Genomic DNA, 24,371 nt, shown 5'->3' with positions numbered 1-24,371 from the left:
GCCCAGGAGGACACTCCCCTGGGGGCCAGAGAACACCCGGAACGAGAGGCGGCGCGCAGCGGCCCGGCGGGGCCTCGCTCACCTGTCTGTTGGCTCTCAGGAAGCCGAGGGTGTGCTTCCCTCTCCCCAGGTCCCTGGTCACCCAGGGCGGCTGAGCCGGGGGAGGCAGCAAGCTGCCACGTCCTGAGCTGCCCTGGAGCCCAGCACTCGCTCCGTTCCCATCACAGAGGGGCTGCTGTCACACCTCAGACCCCTGCGGCTCACAGGAAGCTCTGCAGGGCACGGTAGGGACCCACCAAAGGGGCAGCCTCGGCTCCCCTCCAAGGCAGAGGGCCAGGCAGACCTGTCTCAGCAGAGGCCCTGGTCGAGGGCAGGCTGCTGTGTGGGGATGCCAGCGTAAGGCCGGGGATGGCAGAGGGGGGCGGGGTGCAGGCTGCAGTGGGCACCTCCCCAGGCCAGACCCAGAGACCGACACACAGACGTGAGCCCTCCCTGCCTGCCTCCAGAGGGACGGCTGGAGGGACCCGACGCTGCAGGAGCACAGGACGGCGACGCAGGCGGGGCCTTTCTGGGCATTGCTGGCCACCCAGTGGAGAAGCAGGGAAGAACGAGACACTGAACGGGATGGAAGGAGGAACTACACTGGGTCCAGCAGGTTCTGGGAATCTGTGAGGGGGGCGCTGTGGGGACAGCCGGGCCCCCCCAGGACACACGTCAGGTCTCTACTGGGAGGGTTGCCAGGGGGTCATGTGAGGTCTGCTGGGACAGGAAGCGTGCTGGAGCAAAGCCTGCCCAGAAACCCCAGTGGACACTGGCCCCCTGGCCTCACAATCAGATCAAGGGGCTCTAACAGCACCAGCTGGTGACCCAGAGCGGAGGCAGGGCTGCAGACAGGAGCGCGGGGGTGGCCTCTCCTATGAACAGCTTCAACCCAAACACTCAGAACCAGCAGAGACAAAAAGAAGGATCTCACTGATTTTCATCAACAGAGGCTGCTTTCAAAATCCTTCAGTAAGAAACAGGCTGAGTCGCTCACGCAGCTGATGTCTATATGGCGACCCATCTTGTTGAAAAAGGGATAGGCTACCCACTCCGGTATTCTTGGGCTTCACTGGTGGCTCAGCTGGTAAAGAATCTGCCCACAATGCAGGAGCCCTGGGTTCCATCCCTGTGTTGGGAAGACCCCCTGGAGAAGGGGCCTCAGAGAGTCGGACACGACTGAGTGCCCTCCACATCCCTGTCGCCCGTTCCCCAGCCTCTCTGCTTCTGGCCCTGGAGCCGCAGCCTAGCTGCTCCCGCAGCCTCTCCTGTTTCGTCCACACTGCCCTGCGCCTCCACCTGAACAGGGCTTCGGCCCACATCCTGGGAAGGCTGGAGCCTACACACGTGCATGCTAAGGGTAAAGGGTGTTCACCTCCACCCTGAGGGTATTTCCGTACGTGTGCCTGTCCACTTACAGGAGGCCAGCAGAGATGCGCGGTCTTGCGTCGTGGACGGCCCCTCGACTACAGCCACGAGCAGCGTGGCCAGGCTCTCCCCAGGGGCCTGGGGCGCATCCTCCCTGCCCGTTCCTCTGTTCTCTGATGGGGTCTGGATGTGCCTTCTGCCGGGGCCGCGTGCACCACACCTCCCCAGGCGGCTGGCCTTTCCCCTCCCTAGGGGTCTCTGTGCCCACACGTGCAGGCCGCGTTTTCCCCATCCGTTCGCCCACCAATCGACACTGAAGACACTTCTGTATCTTGGCAACTGCAACTAGCGCTGCAGCGGATGCAGAGACGTCTACACGGACGTAGAGAACTCTCTTCAAGAATACGATTTCCTTCAGATATACTCCTAAAAGCGGGCTGCTGCATCAGGCAATAGCTCCATTTCCAGTTTCCAGAGGACCCTCCACACTGTTTCCCATGGTGGCTGTGCCAGCTGACATTCCCACCAACCCTGCACAAAGCCTTCCTCTTCTCCACGTCTGCACCAACTCTTGAGACCTCTCGTCTTTTTCACAACAACCATTCTGACGGGTGAGGTGATAGCTCAGTGTGGTTTTGACGTGTGTTTTCCCGATGATTAGTGGTATTGAGCATCTCTTCATGTGCCTGTTGGCCATCTGTGTATTTCCTCTGGGAAACATCTGTTTAGGTCTCTTGTGCACCTTAGCGCACGGTGTGTTTTGGATCTGAAGCCCGTGTCGGATGGGCTATTTGCTGCCCTTCTCTCCCTCTGCTGGCAGCCTCCGTTGTGCGCAGGCTCTGAGTTAATGTCACCCCACTGATTTTTGCTTTTGCTGCCTTTCCTTCTGGTGTCAAATGCAAAAAACAATCATCACCAAGAGCAATGTCAACATACTGCCTATGTTTTCTTCTGCAAGTTTTAAGGTTTCACGTGTTAGGTTCAAATATTTAATCCACTTTAAGTTCATTTTTGTATGTGGCAAAAGACAGTGGTCCAGTTTCACTCTTTTGCATGTGCATGCCGTTTTCTCGGTAACATTTGTTAGAGAGACCATCCTCTGCCCGTTGTACATTCTTGGCTCCTTTGCTGTAAAGTAACTGACCACACACACACACACACACACACACACACACGGCTGTTCCCCCGCCCCCGCCCCGGGCTACGATTCTGTTCAGTTGATCACGGCTGTTTTTACCAGCACTACACTGTTCTGATCACTGCTGTTTTATAATGTGGTTTCAAATCATTGCATGTGATGCCGCCAACTTTGTTCTTTTTCACAGTTGCTTTGGGGTCTTCTGTGTTTCCATACAAATTCTACAATCATTTTTTATATTTTTGTGAAAAATGCCATTGGAATTTGGATAGTGATTACACTGAATCTCTAGGTTGCTTTAGAGAGTGTAGACATTTTAACCACATTAATTCTTCTAATCCATGAACACAGAATATCTTTTATGCCTTCAATTTATTTAATTGACGTCTTATAGTTTTCAACATACAAATTTTTCATCTCCTTAGTTTATCATAAATATTTTATTCTTTTCAATGTTATTGGAAATGGGATCATTTTCTTAATTTTTTTTTCTGGCCACACCAAGTAGCATGCAGGGTCTCCGGTTCCTCAACCAGGGCCTGGCCCCTTCAGTGGAAGCCGAGTCCAGCCACTGGACTGCCAGGCAAGCCCCCTTCGTTTCTCTAACGGATAGGGCAAGCACCTTTAAGAAGATGGCTGGGAAGCTCAACCCTTGCCCTCATTTGCGTCTGGGCCCTGAAGCTGGTGGTCAAATATTCTAAGCACCGTGACCAGAAAGCCACACAGGAGCCGGGCGGGCAGGCGGGAGGTTCTCCAAGCCAAGGAGCCCAGGCAGGGCTTTTGGCATCAGAGGCTCAGAGCAAGGGGCACCCACGGGTGCGGGTGGGGATGGAGGGAAATGAGGACTCCATCCCTCAGACAAGGGCGTCCAGAGGGTCTTCTGGGCAGGAGTACGACACGGTCAGTACTCTGCTGGTTTGCGGAAGATGCGAACCAAAGATAAAAGACATAAGCTCCCCAATCCCACCCATGGGTGCCTGGGTCTAGGAGGGCCTGAGGCCCTGGAGCTGGGTCAGCCCAGGGAACCGTGGGCCCACCCAGAGGGAGCCTAGGGAAGTCGTGACCCTGGTGTGGTCACACCGCCCACAAGTGATTCCTGGGTCAGGTCCCGCGGGCAGGGCCGTGGGCCGTGCAAGCAGTCAGGACCCGCCTGCTCCAGCACAGGCTCACAAAGGCCAGGGTGCAGTCTCTAGCCCAGACCCCTCCAAACCTCATTTGAGGGGATATTTTATTGTTTTCATTAGAAACCAAGTGACCCAGACTTCTGAGAAAAATACACGAGGTGGAAAACTGCAGTGCTACCTGTGAGCTGCTCCCAGCAGGTCGCTCAGCTCCCGGTGGATGGGAGGGGCCTGGTGATCACCGCTGCTCTCCCATCTGCTGTGCTACGGGAGGACCCTGTGACCCTGATTACAGCCAATCAGCAGAAAGCTGGGGACGCCCGCAGGCCCAATGTCCTGCTGTGCGCTGACACCATAGGGCCCACGGACGCTGGGCAAACACAGCTGCGCACCCAGCCCTGCTCTCCCCTCCCTGCTGGGCAGGCGCGGGGCAAGGGCACTGTGGAGATGCGTCACCATGGCCCTCACAGCAGAGCCTGCTCCTACAACACAGCCAGCACTGCGGGCACAACAGGAACAGATGCCAGGACGTGGCCCCCTGCCCACGAGGAGCCACAGCCCCCAGGGGGAGGCGGCGGGGCCAGACTAAGGCCTGGAGACCCCCAAGAGAGCAGCTGCGGCCACCCGGCTGGCGGCAGAGAGAGGGCCTCTGACCACCACGTGCAGGGCCGGCCACGCTGGCCCCGGTCAGCCCTGTGCCCACGGGTCCTGGCTGTGCTGACAGGAGTGGGGCAGACCCGCACACAGGAGCAGACTGATGGCAGACCCCATCAGGCCCCTGCTGCTCCATCCTGAAAGAGTCCACGCGGGTCCCATGAGCATGTCTGCACTGCACGGGGGCTCCAGCTGGGAGGGCAGCTGGACCTGCCTCAGCCCCCAAGCAGGAACCGAGGAGGGTGCGGGGGGCCCTGGGCTGGCCTGTGCACGCCCCTGCCCTCAACCATGTGGACGGTCACGTGGGCCCGGCAGGCCCCAGCCTGATGGCCGGGCAGGGCCTGGGGTGGAGCGTGAGCGGACGTGAGCTCCACGGGCTCCACAGCAGGCGGCGGGCTGCGCCCTTACACGGCGCCACCTCACAAGAGAGTGCCGTGTGCTGTGAACCGGGGCCCGCTGTCTTCCTGGCGACAGTTCAGACTCAGGGCCCGCAAACCACCAATGCTCCCACCTACACCCACACATCCAGTGAGGAGGCAACACACGAGAAGAAATGATACACAGCACCCCAACATCTCCACGGCCGCGCACAAGCTAGGGCTCAGGGGCCTTCCTGCCTGGTGGGGCCGACAATCGCACATTACGCCCAGCTACAAGCGGTGGGCCTGGAAGGAAGTGCACGAAAGCCAGCAAGGTCACAACAAGAGGACACGCTTAGTTTTGTATGGATTATAAACGCCAGAGCTCTCAACAGAACTCAGCTGAGCCCAGCACTTCTTCAGCCAAAAAGGTAGGAGGCCTTCCAGCAGGAACAAGAGAATGTACTTGAAAACAAGGGTTTCATCACAAAGCATTTTCAACCCCTGCTGCAGGCCCACGTCCAGAGAAGCGCCTGGGTCTCCGTCACAACAGCACAGAGCCACGTGGGGGCACTCTGCAGACAGCACCCCGAGACCCGGACCACTGCACGCGGCCACACGGACCCAGCCGACGTCCTGCTTCCAGGAGGCGGGAGCAGGCCGGGCAGGGAGGGCGGGGACAGCCTGTGATGACAGGCAGGACCCACAGGACCTCCGCCGCGTGCCCCGGCACTCTCAGCGCTTGGTGGGCGTGAGCACGTCCACGTCCATGAAGCTAGTGAACATGACCGCGGCCACGAGAACACCTGCCACACAGCAGGCGCCGAGCAGAAAACTCCTCCCAGCCAGAACCGGTCTGCAGGGCTGGGGCTGGAGCCTCCCCATCAGGCGCCAGGGCCCAGGGAGCAGCCGTGAGTGACCCCGAGCTGACCTGACCTGCGGACGGGGCGGCAAGGGCGGGGGGTGGGAGCGAGCCCCACTCCTGGCACCTCTCCCGGGACCGGAGCCCATGGGGCCAACGCCCCGAGGCCAGCTGCTCTGGTGCCCGCCTGCTGCTGGGCTGCAGGAGTGAGGCTCCTATGCTCTGGGAGAGAAGAGCATCCGCAAGGGAGGCCACACGCTCCCCCGGCCACCAGAGGCACGCCTCCTCTAGGGGGAGGGACAGAGCCCTGTCCTGGGAAAAAGCCGTGCCCCGCCAGCACACACCCCGTGCCAGGGATGCTCAGGAAGATGGGCAGCCCTGGCACTGCGTGCCGTGGGACACCACGCTGCCGGCCGGACAAGGGAGGACGTTCACGACGCCAACCGCCCCACACCCCCAGCAAGAAGGTCCTCTGAGAGGACGTGGTCCTCCCAGGGAGTCATCCCGCGCCCGGGCAGCAACCGAGATGAGGGAGAGGAAGGGCAGCCCGGGGCAGCCACGCCCGGGCAGCAACAGACAGGAGGGAGAGGAAGGGCAGCCCGGGGCAGCCATGGCCTGCGCTTTCTTCTGTGGAGTCCTTCTTTGCTCTCACCACCTTCAAAAGCTAAGAGACCAAAGGACAGAGGACCAGGAAGCGGGCCGAGGTGTCCACAGTCTCTCCCTCGGGACAGCTCAGCCCCGCCTCCCGCCTTTGCTCCCAACACCCAGGAGGGGCCGGGCACTGCGCAAGCTCACCTGGAGGACCACAGTGCCCCAGGCTCTCCGTGTGCCCTGCCCCAGCCGTCTTCCCCACGGCCCCAGGGACCACATGCGGCCTGGACTGGGAGCCACACTGTGAGGGCAGTGAGAACGGAATTCCTTTCCCGACAGAATCAACTAAATGGCACGCACAGCCCCAACACAGAGACAGAGAGAGAGAGAGAGAGAGAGAGAGAGAGAGAGAGTGAGTGTGTGTGTGTGTGTGTGTGTGTACACGTGCGCATGTGCACACACAGCCAGGAAGGAGAGGGCAGGGGCACGAGCTCTGGTCCATCCCGAGGCCCTGCTGGGGCTGCAGCCCGCAGATGCACACTCGGCCCCCGGCTCCCTCGGCCTGGACACACGCACACGCAGCTGCGCCTCGGGGTCCCTGCTCGGGCTCCCGCATGGCCGCACCCCCTCTGCTCGGCAGCAAAGCCTGAGCCCAAGGGAGACACAGAGTTGGGCGGGCCAGGGACACAGCACTCTTAGCTGGGAGCTAGCACCTCCCAGTTCCTGTCTCTGCTCCTCCCTGTCTCTTTAAGAATAAGTCCTGTTCATCCTAACACTTGGGATCAGATCCCCGTACAATACTGGGCTGGCCAGAAGGACCGCGAGTTTCTGTGATGACCAGGTAAAACCTGTTATAGCTCGGCTGGGAAGTTCCGATTCATTTCTGTATCCATCAGACACTGCAGCTTCAGATTTCCCTTTACTTGGTCGTTAAAAATTCTGCAAATGGAAAACATTCAATTCCCTGGCAGACTGTGAAAAGGCAGGTGCAACAGTTCTGTATCAAAAAGATACAGAAGGTTTACAAAGATGAAATCGGGAGGTCATCTTGCTCCACTACCTGAAAGACGGCAGGAGGCGGTGGAACAAAACGCTTCAGTAAAGTTCTGGGTGAAAATTAAAACCTGCGTTTTCTTTATAGCATTGAAAAACTGAAGGAATTTTTTGTCCAACATAATAGCAAAGACTCACCTCAGTCATAAGCAGCCAGACGGCTCTGTGAAGAGCAGGCCCGCGAGTGACCACAGAGGCCCACGCGCCCAGCTCAGCCAGGGAACGGTCTCGCTGCCGCCTCCACGGCCGATGCAGGCCAACCCGCACCTTCCCCACCTGCGCCGAGTGGCACTCCTGCCCACCGGGAGCCAGCGGCACCCCAGCGGGGCGCAGCTCCAGGCCCTGCCCAGCTGGACGGTGAGATGGCTCCGGGCTGAACCCCGCCGGCAGGCAGCCTGCTCCCAGGGCTGCGGCAAGGCCAACGCGAGGATCCCTCACCTGACCCGGGGCCCAGGCCCTGCGGAGCCAAAACGGGCGCAAGTCAGTGCTAGCCCCACAGGAAAGAAGCTGAAACTCAGCAGCTCAAGTCCCTCTCTGAGAGACTCAGAGGCTCCGTTTCCAGAGGGCTGACAATGCCCCCAAGAGAGCCGTCTGGTCCTAACCAGCACCTGGCACGTGAGGACCAAGAAGGATGCCAAGCTCTCCAGTCCTCCTGGGCCGCCCCTGTACCAGGGCCTCTGGGCTGTGTGAAACCACAGCCTCCACCCAGCACAGCAAGGAAACCGGCTCCCTCCCATTTCTACGGGTGGGAGCGGGAACGAAGGATTCCACGAGGGTCATGCTGTGCGGACAAACCTGTGCTATGCTAAGTCGCTTCAGTCGTGTCCGACTCTGTGCGACCCCATAGACGGCAGCCACCAGGCTCCGCCGTCCCTAGGACTCTCCAGGCAAGAACACTGGAGTGGGTTGCCATTTCCTCCTCCAGTGCATGAAAGTGAAAAGTGAAAGCGAAGTCGCTCAGTCGTGTCCGACTCCTAGCGACCCCACGGATTGCAGCCTACCAGGCTCCTCCGTCCATGGGATTTTCCAGGCAGGAGTACTGGAGTGGGGTGCCATCGCCTTCTCCGGCAGACAAACCTAGACAGTGCTGAAGAGCAGGGACACCACGGTGCTGACCGTGCAGTCAAAGCTGTGGCTTCTCCACGAGCCGTGTACGGATGTGAGAGCTGGACCACAGGGAAGGCTGAGTGCTGAAGGACTGATGCTTTCAACTGTGGTGTTGGAGAAGACTCTCGAGAGTCCCCTGGACAGCAAGATTAAAGCAGTCAATCCTAAAGGAAGTCCACCCTCAATGTTTACTGGAAGGACTGATGCTGAAGCTGAAGCTTCAGTCCTTTGGCCACCTGATGTGAAGAGCCAACTCAATGGAAAAGATTCTGATGCTGGAAAGACTGAGGGCAGGAAGAGAGGGGGGACACAGAGGATGAGATGGTTGACTGACTCAAAGGACATGAGTTTAAGCAAACTCGGGAAGACAGTCAAGGAGATGAAAGCCTGGTGTACTGGAGTCACAGGGTCACCAAAAGTCAGACACGACTTAGCGACTGAAGCACAGTAAAGGCCACAGACCAGGTCCCCCACCCAGCTCCCTGCCCTCCACTCCCAGCCCCTGGCAGCTGTTAGGGCCTGACGAGGTGAGCTCACCCAAGCCACAAAAAGCATGAAGGTCTTGGAGCTGGCGTGGATCAGGGCTCTGGAGACCCGGCAAGCCCCGTCCAGAGGGAGCAGGCCGGCAACTCGGAAGCCCCTCTCCGGTTTCCACATTTTTCTTCCACTCCGAGGCGTGGCTGCCGAGCCCAGCGTGCACACCCACCAACCAAGGCAGCGGGGGCCGGGAGGGGTGTGTGCCCCACGCCTTCAGACACCTTCCTCCCAGAGGGGGTCCGTTCCATGGCCACATGGAAGACCTCCGGGTGACACCACCGAGTCAGCCCAGAAGTGGGGACAGACAAGGCCACACTCAGCTGGAGAAGCGGGGAGGACCCTCCCCTGCAGCCCCAGCTGGGAGACGTCCAGCAGAGGCGCCCCTACAGGAAGAGGCTCTGCGCTGGGGTTGCACCCGTCAACCCACAGGCTGGCAGGAAGGGAGAGGCACCCCCCGCCCCGGAATGAAAACGGCCACTGCCCAGAGGCCTGTTTGTTTTGGAAGCACCTCACTAAACGGCTTCCCAGGTGGCTCAGTGGTAACCCACCTGCAGTGCACGGGTGGGATCCCTGGATGGGGAAGATCCCCTGGAGTAGGAAATGGCAACCCGTTACAGTATCTTGAGGGCTTCCCTGGTGGCTCAGCGGTAAAGAATCTGCTGCAGTGCAGGAGACCCGGCTTCGATCCCTGAGTCAGGAAGATCCCTGGGAGAAGGGAATGGCCGTGCTAAGTTGCTTCAGTCATGTCTGACCCTTTGCAACCCCATGGATGGTAGCCTGACAGGCTCCTCTGTCCATGAGATCCTCCAGGCATGAACACTGGAGTGGGCTGCTATTCCTTCAGGAAGATTCCTGGGAGAAGGGAATGGTTATCCACTCCCGAACCTTGCCCGCGGAATTCGATGGGCAGACCATGGGGTTGCAAAGAGCTGGACACAACTGAGCAACTAATACTTTCACTTTCACTAACAGGCAGTCGGGACAGGTGATAACCACTTCCTCTGCCCTCCCTCTGAGACGCCCCCAGGAACTTGGGGGATGGACCACCGGGGCCAGTCATGACCACGAGCTGGACCACACAGACGGGGGAGCTAAGCCTGGGACCCGAGTGGCTGCTGGGAGGACAGAGCCAGCAGAAAGCCCTGCAGGCGGCCCCGCAGCCCCAGCACGCGCCCCTGGGGTGACCCAGGAGGGCTCTCAGTGCGGAAGGCGCGGACCTGAGGACACGCCGCCGCAGAACTTCACCTTCCATACCCGGCACTGCCACCCGGGGGGAGAGGAGGCCCAAGGAGCAGCCGGGCAGCTCCCGCAGCACCTGGGGGGCAGGAGAGCGGACAGCGTCAGAGCGGCACTGGGTGCTGGTAGGGGCAGCGAGCGGAGGGTCACAGATGGAGGGCGCGGTCGGCAGGGGCTGGGATGAGGCACCTGCAGAACACAGAGCCCCTGGACCCTCGCTCCCTCCTGAGTCACCCCGAGAGCCAGGCCTGCTGCAGAAGGGGCCGCGTGCCCAGGACCAGGGTGGCTGCTTGCCACAGCAGCACGGCAGGGCGGGAAGCGGTGACACTGGCAGGGGGCTGGGGGCCTGGTGTGCAGAGCCCTCCCCCGCACTCTGCACACAGGCACCGCCGAGGGCACCTGGGGCCTTCTCCACGTGGACGCAGAGCACCCTCCCACCACCCGCTGGGAAGGTTACTGTGCATCCTCCGCCCCTTTCACAGAGGATGAAACAGGCTCTCGAAAGTGAGACAGGACATCTTGTGACGCTGCAGTGGGGATTCAAACCCCCAACCATCCGGGCCCTGAGCCCCATTCATATCCCCCAGCTCTTAGCTCAAACAGCAACTTCTCAAAGACCCCTCAGAGTCCCCACTAAACAGCTCTTGTGTAACCCCTCATTGGACCCCGCCCCACTTCCCAGCATTGCACCCACCCTCTGGGGGAGCCCGCCAGCAGCAGCAGGGGGACATCAGGCTCAGCCACTGCAGGCGAGCACGCACAGCCACGCTTCCCACCAGCAAGGAGACTTCTTCAGAGAAGAAAACCAAGAGAACGTGGCCGCGGCCCAAAGGCATGTGGCTCCAGGCAAGGAAAGCCACACAGCCCAGCCCCTCCTCATCTGAAGTGTCCACAGTCTACCCTCCGGTTCCAGCTGTTTCTAGCCCCATCCCCAGGCTCCACTCCAGGGCAGAGCCCTGCATACGGCCTGGGGTGCCCCGGGCCGGGAGAAATGCTGGGCAGAAAGAAAAACAAACTGGAGGAAGACAAAGAAGCGCAGGCCCTCTAGCCAAGTCAGCTGGGAACAGACGTGGGGATGCGTGCAGAAGTCACCATCGGGCGCCGAGACCAGCTCGCGGGGCCGACGCGCTCCACACAGGTGCAGAGGGTGCCCTGCCGAGCGCACTGCGCCCAGGCCTGGCCTCCCTCTCGGATCCCACAAACCCCTCCCCGACAAAACCAGGTGGGCCTGGGTACAGCAAGGGCAGCGTGGAAAGGCTGGTGCAGGCGGATCGTCAACAGAGGCATCCGCAGAGGTGGCTGCCAGCACCCGCCAGAGCAGGCGCCTCCCAGGCCAGCATGAGCACTGGACGAGTCCGGCAGCCAGCGCCCTGGTGCCGCCCAGCTTTCCAGCATCCTGAGACGAGGCTCAGTGAGCCCCGCTTTCCAGCGTCCTGAGACGAGGCTCGGTGAGCCCAGCTTTCCAGCGTCCTGAGACGGCTCGATGAGCCCCGCTTTCCAGCATCCTGAGAGGAGGCCTCAGTGAGCCCCGCTTTCCAGCGTCCTGAGACGAGGCTCAGTGAGCCCCACTTTCCAGCATTCCGAGACGAGGCTCGGTGAGCCCAGCTTTCCAGCGTCCTGAGAGGAGGCCTCAGTGAGCCCAGAGGGCAGTGACACCGGGGCAGGGGTGAGAAGCAAGGCCAACAGCTGGGACGGGGTGCTGCGGCTGCCCCAGGAGCATCTGCCAGGTGGAAGGCGGGCCCTGCTCAGCACCCACCGGGCTCCCTGTGGCTCTGCTGGGTTCCCGTCCGCCAGTCTCTCACCAGCGGCACAGCCCTGGGGACGCTTAGTGCAAGGGTTCCCTGCAGACCCTCCAAGCAGGAGGACAAGTGAGAAATGACGTGTCACCACCAAGTGTGCAGACACACGGGGCTCATTCCAAGAGGGCCCCGCATGGACCTCCCTGGTGGTCCAGCGGTTGAGACTCCACCTGCCAATGCAGGGAACATGGGTTCAATCCCTGGTCAGGTAAGATCCCACAGGCCGCAGGGCAACTAAGCCCCCGCGTGCAATGAGAGAAAGCCCATGTGCAGCAACAGAGACCCAGTGCAGTCAAAAGTAAATAATTTTTCAAAAAGAGAGAGCACACTCCACATGACCGAGGCTCCCCTTGAAGGGATTGGTACACCCGCCCAGGCCCACCCGCCGCACGCCCGACTGCTACTCCTGCCCCGGTGCCTTTGCACGGGCCATTCCTCCTCCCAGGAACATGACCTTCCCTCTCTCCTACTTGGAAAGCTCCTATGCACCCTCCCAAGCCACCTGCCTGGCCCTCGGCGCCCCCAGCACCAGCCTGACACAGTACAGACTCTCTTCTCCATCTTATCCTGGGCTCAGGGCCTGGCCCATGCCAGATGGTGAACACAGCAGGGCCTGGAGGTCTCCCGGTGGGAAGCGTCCGGCGCAGGGCTGGCTGAAAGAGGCTGGGTCACAGCAACGTCTCTCAGGACCAGCGGAAAGCAGGAAGAGCCAGGTGTCCATGAAGAGGCGATACACACGAGTCTCCACACCACGGATTACCACTCGGCAACAGAGGGACAGCCGAGACCAGCAACAGCACGGAGGACGTCCACGGCAGGGCTGCGCGAGCAGCTCACAGACGAGCACGTGCTGTGCCTCCGTCCCCTCTGCAAAAGCCGCCCAGCGGGCAGATGTGCAGACGTGGACCCTACAGCAGTCATCGCCCGGGGCTGGGGTGGGAACAGGGAGCCACCGAGCACCAGGCTTCCTTCGGGGTGAACACAGTGTTCTCAAACTAAACTGTGGTGATGGTCACGCTACTCTGTAATTTTACTCAAAATTACTTAATTGTACACCCAATGCAAGTAAACTTTATGGTATGTAAATTACACCTCCATGAAGCTGTTCAAGTTCAGCCTGGGTGTTCTCATGATTGGATTTGACAGCCAGCCACCGCGACATCCTCCCCAGAGGCAAACTGCCAAGGGATAGTCATCAACACCAAGTTCAGACACCCACAGGGGTGGCAACCACAGGCTTGGGTCCCCTTCACTCGAGCACAGGAGGCCTGCGGGCAGAGCCACTGGGCCCGAGAGGCCCCGTCTGCACAGCAAACCCTAGGCACAGCCCCAAAGCGCCAAGCCCATCGCCCTCTGGAGTAAGTGACCAGCCCAGGAGCCGCTCTCTTCAGCAGGAGAGCCAGGAAGCCCTACCCTGCACCTCTCCTGCCTCCCCTGCCTCCAGGGAAGAACAGGAGGCACCAACATCAAGGCTGGGAGCCGCCCCAGTCAGGGGCTGGCGGGGTGCACGGCCCCGCCCTGGTGGGCAGGTCCCTGCAAACTTCACCCTGTGGGCCCCACCAGGCAGAAGCGAAGGGAGTGCATTTCCTCTCCTGCATTCCCAGATGCTGCTGGGAAGCTTCTGGAGTGGCTCTGTCGGGTAAAACATAAACCGCGCTGCTATCGACCACTCCCAAATGCCTGCCACTGCCAGTGAAGGCGCCCCAACCACCACACTCTGTCGGGTGGGTCCCTCGCTGGCCCAGCTCACGCAGCTTCCACTCTAGGCGAGGAGGGTACCAGCCTGTCAGCCGCTGTTCAGAAAGGACAGAGCCAAGGACCAGAGACGTGACCACACAAGAAGTCATGGCCCCTTTCAAGCTAAAAATTACTTTTGTAAAAGGCGAGGGACAAAGCTACCACGCACCGACTTCAATGGCCGGCTCAACGCCAAGCAGAGGAAACGCACAGGAAGACGGAGGATGTGAGCTGCCTGGCACAAAGCTCTCCTGCAAGTGAGCCCAGCAAAGCCCAGCAGCAAGTCGTAACATGCTGGCTTCACTTCCAGCTCCCCAAGCAGGTTTCCTGCAGGCCTCGCTTTCCTCAGCCACGGCAGGGAGAGCTGAAGATAAGGCTGCCAGCGTCACTCAGCAAGACCCTACAGTGGCAGGGAGGACGCGAGCTCACAGAGCCGTCTGTCGGCCGCTGCTGTGGTCAGGACGGCGAGCACAACAGGAGGAGGGCGCCCCATTCGCCACTCCACATGCGGCCATACTTTGTCACTCAAGATGAATGAAGGCAAAGAAAATCCTTCTTTTGAAAAGAACAAAAAACATGAAAAACATGAAAACTCTATTCCAAACAACCTGGTTGACAGCGAATGGTGTGAATTAACAAAAATATCAAGAAATAGTAAAACACACACACACTTCCTCGATTCTTCCAGGCTGCAACCTGGCCAATGGCAGTCCCAGCACTGAGCACGTAAAGGGCGTCGGCAGGAGCCAGGCCCCTCACCTGCCTCTGGCCAGCCCTCCTCAGAGAGGCACTGGGTGGAGCAGCAGGTGGGCCAGGGTGGGAGACACCGGGGTCTGCACCACTCACATCCCCCATGGCTGTGAAGTCTGGGCCTTGGCAGCCTCCTACGTCACAGCAGATGCTCGATAAACTCGTGGGATGGACAAGGGGACACCCCGGCCCTCCCAGCTCTGGTGTCCCAGAACACTCACCCTGGAAACATGTTCTCAAGATCAGAACCTGACGACTGAGATCATTCCGCCTTCTTTTTAAGGAGCAGGGGGTTCATAGTTAAGGAGACGTGAAAGAATTCATGATTCACCAAATCTGACATGCAGTCCAGCAAGTTTAAAAAGACACACACACACAGAAAAGCAAACTCCATCCTAACCTCTCTCTTGAGAGCTCAAGTCACTTTAGAACTGCCCACTTTATAGCCAGGCAGCAGTGAGGGCTCCTTCCCTCCGCAGAGACCACAGAGGCAGCAACTCCAAGCCAATCCCTTTTAAAACTGTCTTCCTCCAACACGGGCACCGGCCAGCAAGCACGAGGAAATCAGTGCTCTGCTGACCTTGCCCAGATGACCACCTGGGTGCTCAGTCTTGACAAGAGCCTCAAGAAGAGCTGTAGTAAATTTCTGGTTGTTCACAATGATAACAATAAAGTCCATAAAGCACAGACCTTAGGCAGTTAGGAAAAACAGACTGCTGGTCAGTTTCCAGAGAGAGAGTACCTGCTTCCTACAGACACGAGCACAGAATGATCACACAGACAGAATATGATCAGCTGCCTCCTCGGCAACCCCGCTCATCAGGCTGGTCCCTCTGATACGGAGGCCTGCGAATTCAACTCAGCCAATCAGCAGTCTGCTCCTCTGAAACCAACGAGCAGGAGGCCAGGGGGCTCAGACACCATCTCTCCTGATAAAGGCAGAAGCAAGCACCCACCATTCAGAATGAACACAGCTGCCTACCCTCCAGGCTTGGTGCCCGTGAGCTACGAAGGCCTCCTACGAACACCTCCTCTTACACCCACCAAGGCCGGGCACTGTGCTTCACGTTTTGCTGTTACCTCAGCGTACCCTTCCACAGTGCCAAGTGACAAGGACCACGGCTCCCACTTTACAGATGACTTTTTAAAAGCAGGTCTGGAGAAGAAGTGACCACCTAGAGTCACAAAGCTCTTGAGCAGCAAGGCTGGGATTGGAGTCCTGCCTCTGCAAGGAACGAGGTGAGCTGCCTTGCCCCACAGCGCCGTGCTGTCCCGGCCCCTGCGCTCTAGCTCCAGGTCCTCCCCGACACACTCAGCACCTGTCTTTGGCCTTCTGATTCCTCCCTCACGCTGTCTGGTCTCCCCCTTCACTAGACTGCAGCCGACCTGCCAGCAGGGAAGGGTCTCATTCATCTCATGCTGACTATCCTGCCAGCACCCTCCACTCCGTCTACGCCAGCAACAGCTTGATAAGACACTGACATGAAACGTACATGGGACCTTTCGCCTCCCTTCCAGGACTTCGGTGTCCAGACAAGCCTTCCACCCACCCCGGTCAACAACACGGCAAGCGCTCCCTCACTCCCACCCCAAGGCCCTAGAGTAACTACCCTGACTCCAGAGGAGCGCTGTGCATGTTAGAGCCAGGCTGGCGAAGGACCGCCCAACTGGGTGAGAAGTGCCTGCCCTTCTTCATCCTCAAAAAGTAAAAAAAAAAAAAAAAGAAAGAAAGAAAGAAAAGAAGAAAAAAGGACCGAAACAGGTAGAATAACTTGTGCAGGACGACGTGACGTTCCGCACGTTGATCTAACCTCCAGCAAGCCCAACACACGCCGAGGGAGGGAGAGCCCGGCCCGGGCCCGGTGCTGATGCTTCCTTCCTACCCCGCCCTGCGGCGGCCGCCCGCGGAAGCGCCGAGCGCACCCTGCCCGCCGACCTCGCCCGGCGGACGCTGGCAGAGTTGGCTTGTTTTGCTCCTTTTCCCTCCTTTTAAAAGAACTGTCCTCTGCCGGCATCAATGTTATTTCTTGCAGAAGCAAGTTCCCCGCGCCGACCGGCGAGCAGCCCCGGTCCGACCTCCCCCGCCGCCCGACAACCAGCGGCGAGGTGTGGCCGCCGGCCCCGGTCCGGCTCCCGGGACGCGGCGTTCGGCGCGAGCGCTCGACCGCAGGCCGGAAGCGGGCCCGCTCCCCGCCCGGCCCCGACCCCGCTCCAGGGAGCCCCGGCCCCGGGCCCGACCCGGGGTCGCCCCTCGCCCGCCCGGTAGGATGTCCTTCACCGGTGCCGCCCGCGGCGCGCCCCGCGGCCCGGCCCGCCCGCCCCGTCGCCGGACTCACCCCATGAGCCAGTCCATGGCTGCGCGGGGCCCGCCGCGCCCGCCGCCCGACTTGCTCGGCCCTCAGCCCGCGGCGGCGGCGGCCGGAAGTAAACACTCTCTTACTCACTCCCACACGCGCGCCGCGGGCGCCGCAGGAAGTGACGCATGGCGCGCCGCCTGCTGGGAAACGTAGTCTCGGCTGCTACTGCGTCCCCGCCCGCCGGGTCCTCAGGAGCAGGCGCAGGAATTTTCCCTTACGCCCTGGGATGTCCCCCTCCCACCCCGTATGTCCCGTCACACCCCCGGCTGTCCCCTCACACCCCGGATGTCCCCTCACACCCCCAGCTGTCCCCTCACACACCCCGGATATCCTCACACAGGCTGTCCCCTCACACCCCGGATGTCCCCTCACACCCCCAGCTGTCCCCTCACACACCCCGGATATCCTCACACAGGCTGTCCCCTCACACCCCGGATGTCCCCTCACACCCCCAGCTGTCCCCTCACACACCCTGGATAGCCTCACACCGGCTGTCCCCTCACACCCCGGATGTCCCCTCACACCCCCAGCTGTCCCCTCACACACCCCGGATATCCTCACACCGGCTGTCCCCTCACACCCCGGATGTCCCCTCACACCCCCAGCTGTCCCCTCACACACCCCGGATAGCCTCACACCGGCTGTCTCCTCACACCGGCTGTCCCTTCACACCCCGGATGTCCCCTCACACCTACTGTCCCCTGACACCCCCGGATGTCCCCTCACACTGGCTGTTTCCTCACATTTGCTGTCCCCTCACACACCCCGGATGTCCCCTCACACCGGCTGTCCCCTCACACCTGCTGTCCCCTGACACCCCCGGATGTCCCCTCACACCCCCGGATGTCCCCTCACATCCTGGATGTCCCCTCACACGCCCCCGGATGTCCCCTCACAACCGGATGTCCCCTCAAACCTGCTGTCCCCTGACACCCCCGGATGTCCCCTCACACCGGCTGTCCCCTCACACCTGCTGTCCCCTGACACCCCCGGATGTCCCCTCACACCCCCGGATGTCCCCTCACATCCTGGATGTCCCCTCACACACCCCCGGATGTCCCCTCACAACCGGATGTCCCCTCAAACCTGCTGTCCCCTGACACCCCCGGATGTCCCCTCACACCGGCTGTCCCCTCATACCCGGAATGTCCTCTCACACCGGCTGTCCCCTAACACCGGCTGTCCCCCCATACCCCCGGATGTCCCTTCACACCGGCTGTCCATTTCCACCGGCTGTCCCCTCACACCCGGAAGTCCCCGCACACCCGGATGTCCCCTCATACCCCGGATGTCCTCTCATATCCCCGGATGTCCCCTCACACCCCAGATGTCCCCTCACATCCCGGATGTCCCCTCACACACCCCCGGATGTCCCCTCACACCCCGGATGTCTCCTCACACACCCCGGATGTCTCCTCACACACCCCGGATATCCCCTCACACACCCCCGGATGTCCCCTCATACCCCCGGATGTCCCCTCACACCCCAGATGTCCCCTCACATCCCGGATGTCCCCTCACACACCCCCGGATGTCCCCTCACACCCCGGATGTCTCCTCACACACCCCGGATGTCTCCTCACGCACCCCGGATGTCCCCTCACACACCCCCGGATGTCCCCTCACACAACCCCGGATGTCCCCTCACACCCGGATGTCCCCTCACACACCCCCGGATGTCCCCTCACACCCCGGATGTCCCCTCACACCCCCAGATGTCCCTGAGGCGGTCTGGGCTTCGGGTTCGATCCCTGGGTCAGGAAGATCCCACGGAGGAGGAAATGGCAACCCACTCCAGCATTCTTGCCTGGAAAATCCCATGGCCAGAGGAGCCTAGTGGGGTACAGTTCATGAGGTCACAAACAGTCGGACACGACTGAGCAGGCACACAGTGAGCTCAGCACACTCAGCGAGCTCTGGTCAGAGATGATGTTGCCTGCCCAGTGTCATACCCTTCTCTTCTCCTTCCCTTTTTCCTGTTCCTCATTTTCCTCCTTCTACTCCTTTACCCCAGCTTCCCATGTAGACAGAGTGGCCAATGAGATGCACGTGGAAGTTGTTAGGTGGCTTGCAGGGTATCCTGTCGATCCTTCATCCCACCCACCCCTGGCCCGGTCTCCTGGTTCCTGCCAATAATAGGAAGACAACGGCTAGAGCTTCTGCAGCCGTCTTGGACTATGAGGCATGCTAATGATGGCAGAGCAGAAAATGGAAAGGATTTGAGTTTACTGCTGAAACTTCGAAACCTCCACAGCAGTCTTGCACTTCTTACTTCTGGACTTTTTTTTTCCCACACTGTGTGGTTTGCAGGAGTTTAGTTCCCCTCCAGGAATTGAACCCAGGCCCTTGGCGATGAAAGCACGGAATCCTAACCACTGGACCAGCAGAGAATTCCCTGGACTTCTTTTACTTGAAAAGATCTTATGTTGCTGTGCTTTCCAGTTTAGACAATTGCCTGATTGATATTCCCAGCAAAATGTGTGTGCTCTTCTAGTGTTGAGGTGCTCAGGTGTAAAAACGTGTCCCTCACATTGGAGGGGACGTCTTGGCACTTCCAGATAACTGAACTCCCCCAAAGGTGCAGTCAGCTAGGTGTGGCAAGTTCCTAAATTTTCATGGGATCTATCCCTTCGGCATGCATGTATGTTATTTTAGATCTAGAACGTCCCTCAGTCCTGGGCTCTGCAGTCTATCTAGGGGACATCATCCATGTGATGGCACGGTGAGGCTTCCTGCGATAATCAGATTCTGCATGGGCTATGGTGGGGGGCAGCAGAGCTGGTGTGACCCTGCAGGGAGGTGGTGGAGGTGCACCCCTAATACTGGCAGATGGGGTCTTTGCAAATGAAATTAGTTGAGATAAGTTTACGAGTGTAGGCCCTAATCCAGTATGACTAGTGTCTTTATAAACAAGGGATATTTGGACACACTCAGGCACACAGGAGAATGTCATGCGAACGTGAAGGCAGAGATCAGGACTCTCAGCACCAGGCCCTTGCTGGGCAGTGGGGGCAGAGGCAGACCCCTGACGAAGGAGGATGAGTGTGAATGGCTGCTCAGCAAAGGAGGGATTTGAGTGAGGCCCTGCACCTAGGTGAAGAAGGGAAGAGCAACCCACTCCAGTATTCCTGCCTGGAGAATTCCTTGGATGGAGGAGGCTGGCCGGCATACAGTCCATGGGGTCGCACAGAGCTGGACACCACTGAATGGACAGCACACGACTGCACCTGAGCTATGGATGAACATGGAGCACATTGGCACCAGTGGCACCAGAGCAGGGGCACCTTCCAGGAAGAGAGAAGCAGTGGCTGGCAGAGGAGGGTGCTTGCAGGCAGCTCAGTGGAGGTGGGAAGGTGTGGGGGCCCACGGAGGAGGCCTGGACGTGGTGACCCCATCCAGATGAGAGGTGCAGGGGCTGGGAGTCACAGTCAGTGCTGCTTACTGGAGGGCACTGGAGTGAGGGACGGAAGGAGGGGTGAGGGGGTGGGCAAGGGGAAAGGAAGGGAGCCAAGGTGCCAGCTAGACTGTAGGTGGCACCTGGCAGCTTGTCCTTTCTGGGTCTGAAGGCTGAGGATGAAATCTGGCTGGAGACACAGCTGTGGCCGTTGACAGCAGATGTGACCCTGAGCCCTGGGGTGTGGCAGTGGGCCAGAGGCCCGCAACAGGGGGAAGCTGTGGGCAGTCGGAGCTGCAGATGGGCCAAGGGGAGGGTCTCGGAGGAGGATGCGGGAGGGTGCCGGAAGGCTGGAGACCGCTGAAGACCCGGACTCCCAGGCCACACTTCCTCCCAACCTGGAGGGCCCTCGGGGGTCCGGCCCGCGCGGACCGGCCGCCCCGTCCAGGGCGCGGGCAGCAGGTGGCGCTGCCGGGCTGCTCGCCTGGATCGGGAAGAGTTGGGTGGGAGCTGAAGGCCGGCCAGGAGCACAAGGAGCGGCGCCCGAGTCTAGTACTCGCCCGGCAGGTGTTTGCGCACCTGGGGCCTGGGGCGGGGCCACCGTGCCCTCGGGCTTGGCGCGGAGCAGGTCCTCACCGCGCCCCGCTACGCTCCCGGCCCGTGGCCCGCGAGGGCGCGCGGAGGCGCGGGGAACAAAGGGACAGAGGCGCTTGGAGGATCAAGGGCGCCGCGGCGGGCCGGGTCCGTCCCTGCGCTAGCTCAGCGCCCGCGGGCGGCACACCCACCGCGCCTAGCCTCCGGGCCCTGGCTGTGCGGGGCGGTAGGGCGGGATCTGCGCTCCCAGAAAGGGGACCCCAGGGACTGGAGTGTGACGGCGACGTGTCCTGAGGCCGACTCCCTGGGAACCCCTACACTGGGCTGACGTCACCGCCCAGCCGGCCAGCCCTACCCTCGCCCATGGGGGCGGCCGCGCCCATTCCCCCCACTGGCGGTGCAGCCACACCCTTCCCCTGCTGGGCCCCGGGGAGGGCCAGGGCACCAGCCTCGGGCAGGGAGAGCTGAGGCCCCCCAGATGTACCCTCACCCCGTTCTAAGGCCCCAAATCCAGTCCCTCCGGCTTTTCCTGTTAGGGCGGACTCAAGGGGAAGGGCCTCATCAGCTGCTCCCCACCACCCCCCTGTTCTAGATGTGCTCTAGCACCTGGCGCCCAGCTCCCCACAGCTGACCACCAGCAGGGGCCAGGGGCAGAGGCTGGGTCCTAGGTGCAGGAACCTCAGACACAGTGATGTCTCTGTGGAACCAGGGCTGAGATCAGCCGGGAGCAGGGTGTGGGGACTCAGGGAAGAAGCTCTGAGGATCTCTCTTCTCCCTCTGGGCCCACAGTGGGTCAGTGCTGCAGGCCTCTGGTTGCCCAATTTTGGCCTTGATGTCCACAGCCTGAGATACGTGGGATCCCCATCAGCCCAGTATCCTGGGCAGGTGGGCAGTGCCACTGAGGCTCTGGTAGAGGAAGCAGGTAAAGGTACCGTGAGCCGAGCCTCCTTCCTGCCAGGCCTGGTTTCCCCTGATATGGGTCCCTGCGGAGTGGGGGGCCTGGTGGAGGGGTGGGGCTCCAGGGCCAGGGGCTTGACCGGGGAAGAGGCAGAGACTGGAGGCCTTGGGGTGAGGGGCTGCTCTGCTCTCAGGCCCCCTGGGAGCCACCAGCCCAGAGCCAGGCAGGAGGTGTGGACGGCCCTGGTTGCCATCCTGTCCCGCATACCATCCCCTCACTCCAGGCACCAGGCTGGCTGGACTTCACTGCTTCCCCAAATGTTTCCAGATGTGAACTCCCACTGGACAGGTGCGGGGGGCTGGGGCGCTCCAGGAGGGGGCTTTGTTTCCTACCCTGGTGTCAGCACCCAGGGCCTCTCTCCTGCCTGCCTCCCTCCGGGACTCCGGCCCCCTCCCAGCCCCTCCTCCCTTCCCCCACTTCTATTTCAAACTCTCCTTGGCTTTTTATAGCTACGTCCACCAATTGTGTCAGGCTGAGGCTGGCTTCCGCCGGCCCGATGCCCGCAGTGCCAACGCTCCTCTCCTGGGTGGATCTGCTCTGGGGGATCTGGGCAGTCTCCAGGTGTCCGTGTGGGGGGAGCCCTAGGAGCATTTGTGCTGCCAGGAGGCGGGGTGCTCCACTTAATTCAAGGGGGAGATGGGGCAAGGGACAGCTCTCCCTGTTCCCGAATTGCCCTTGGCTGCCCTGGTCTCCCAAGCGGTGTTTGCTCAGAGATGGAGAGAACCAGGTCTGCCCCGGTTCTCCCCAGCCCCTTCCCTGCCGTTCCACTGGCCTGGGGGGTTAGAAGCCTGGCTCGGTTTTGAAAGGCTGGAGGGAGCTCCCCCAGGGACCTGCCTAGAGCTGGCCAAGCCTGGCCCTGGCGTCACCCCGCCCCGCAGCCTTTGTGCGTTTGGGGTGGGGGCGGAGCGGGAGTTCGTTTGTCCTCCTCCTTCGTCCCCCGCCTCCCCTCCTGGCTCTGGGAACGGCCCCTGTCGCAGCCTCTTCCCTCCTTTCTGCCCAAGACTAGCTTTGGTCCTGTCCTCGGTCCCCGAGGGCGCCACCCGCCTCATTTTGCTCCCGGCCAGTTCTCCTTTCCTAAAGCCACGCCGCATCCTCAGGGTCTGGCCCCTCCTTCAGAAGGACCCTGTGTCTGGAGACTCCCCAACCCCAGGGCCAGAAGCAGGCCCGGAACTGCCTTTCTAGTCTAGAAACCCCGCCCCTGCCAAAAAGGGTAAAAGACGGAGGTTTCTCTGGGGTCTCGGCCTAATAAGCCCCCGCTGCCTAGCACCCATGAGAAGCCCTACTGGAAGTCAGCTCAGCTCCCCCCGCCCCCCAACTTGTGTGCCCAGAACCCAGCCCCCTCTTTCTGGAAGAGTAGCACGCCAACTTCCCTTGTCCACTCTTCCGGCCCTCGGAGGTACTGTGGCTTCTCCCCTTCTCAGGACGGAGCACTTTTCTGCAGAAGAGATGAAGCCCCAAGCTGTCTTCCAGAGCCACAGAGGGCTGTGTCTCCCTCCCACTCCCTGACCAGAGGCGCTCGGCTCCCACATGGCCCTAGTGGGCACAGCCCCGCCTCTGCCCTCTCCCTGCACGCGTCCCAGCCTCTCCACATGCAGCCTGGCCTTCAGAGGCCGACCAACCACCTGCAGCCTTCCTGAGAACCGGCCCTCTTGGCTCTTGCCACACTCTGAGCCTCAGAAACACCTAGACAGACCCACTCACAGAAGCAGGGTCTGAGCTGCAAGGGGCCCGAGGGGCCATTGAGGCTGACCCTGACCCTCTGGGCTGTTGGGGAAGCTGGGTCCCCTCCTGGGACCTTGGAGAGGGTTGACTGGGTCTCTACAGTGGCGTCCAACTCCAAGATGGGTAGTCTGTGGTTGTCATTGAGCTGTCACTGAGCACCTTCCTTAACCAAGGACAGGATGCCTATTGTCCAGCCGGAGGATGGATGGATGCACAGGTGGTGTGAAAGAACCCACCTGCCAATGCAGACAGACTTAAGAGACGTGGATTCGATCCCTGGGTCAGGAGGATACCGTGGAGGAGGGCACGGCAATTCACTCCAGCTTTCTTGCTCAGAGAATCCCCACGGACAGAGGAGCCTGGAGGGCTGCAGCCCTTAGGGTTGAACAGAGTCGGACTGAACTGAAGTGACTTAGCACGCACACAAGTGTGTGACAGATGGTTCCTACATACCCACCTTCCTTCTCTCCCTCCTTCCCTGCCTTCCTCCCATTTACCCACCCACCATCCATCCGTGTGACCCATCCTCTCCTTAATCCCCCACCTATCCATCATCTCTCCCTCCCGTCCACTCACCTACCCACTCATGTAGCTACCCACCCAACTGTTCATCCACCCCTGTGCCTGATAGCCTTTTTGATTGTAAAGGTAGTGCCAGACACTAAGCACTGATTGTCGAGGCGTCCGTTTCAAAGGTATCCATCTGAAATAAACACGTTGCAGGTTCAATCCCTGGGTCAGGAAGATCCCCTGGAGAAAGGCATGGCAACTCACTCCAGCATTCTTGCCTGGAGAAAGCCATGGACAAAGGAGCCTGGTGGGCTACAGTCCATGGGGTTGCAGAGTCAGACATGACTGAAGCGACTGAGCAGGCACGCACACCAGCTGCACAGCTGAAGAGTCAGGCCATCCTACCCCTGAGGGTCCCCATGTGGAAAGCCCTGGTGACCTAGATAACTGTCCCCTTCCCTTAATTCCCGCTCATATCTTAATTC

At 60.5% G+C, this 24,371-nt stretch overlaps 1 protein-coding gene across 1 annotated transcript in view; it reads right to left on the bottom strand.

Annotated features, from left to right (window-relative positions):
- Nucleotides 1–16,792, bottom strand: part of MOB2 (MOB kinase activator 2) — a 52,643-nt gene extending 35,851 nt beyond the window's left edge. The window contains exon 1 of the mRNA XM_061407449.1: nucleotides 16,688–16,792. Coding sequence (XP_061263433.1) covers nucleotides 16,688–16,704 — 17 coding nt within the window. The 5' untranslated portion in view covers nucleotides 16,705–16,792. The remainder of the gene's footprint in view (nucleotides 1–16,687) is intronic.
- Between the last annotated feature and the right edge of the window lie 7,579 nt (nucleotides 16,793–24,371).

This window comes from Bos javanicus, chromosome 29 (genome assembly GCF_032452875.1).
Source record: "Bos javanicus breed banteng chromosome 29, ARS-OSU_banteng_1.0, whole genome shotgun sequence".
NCBI classification, from domain to species: Eukaryota; Metazoa; Chordata; class Mammalia; order Artiodactyla; family Bovidae; genus Bos; species Bos javanicus.
The sequence above is the reverse complement of the archived record's forward strand: the minus strand, read 5'-3'. Positions and strand labels throughout refer to the sequence as shown.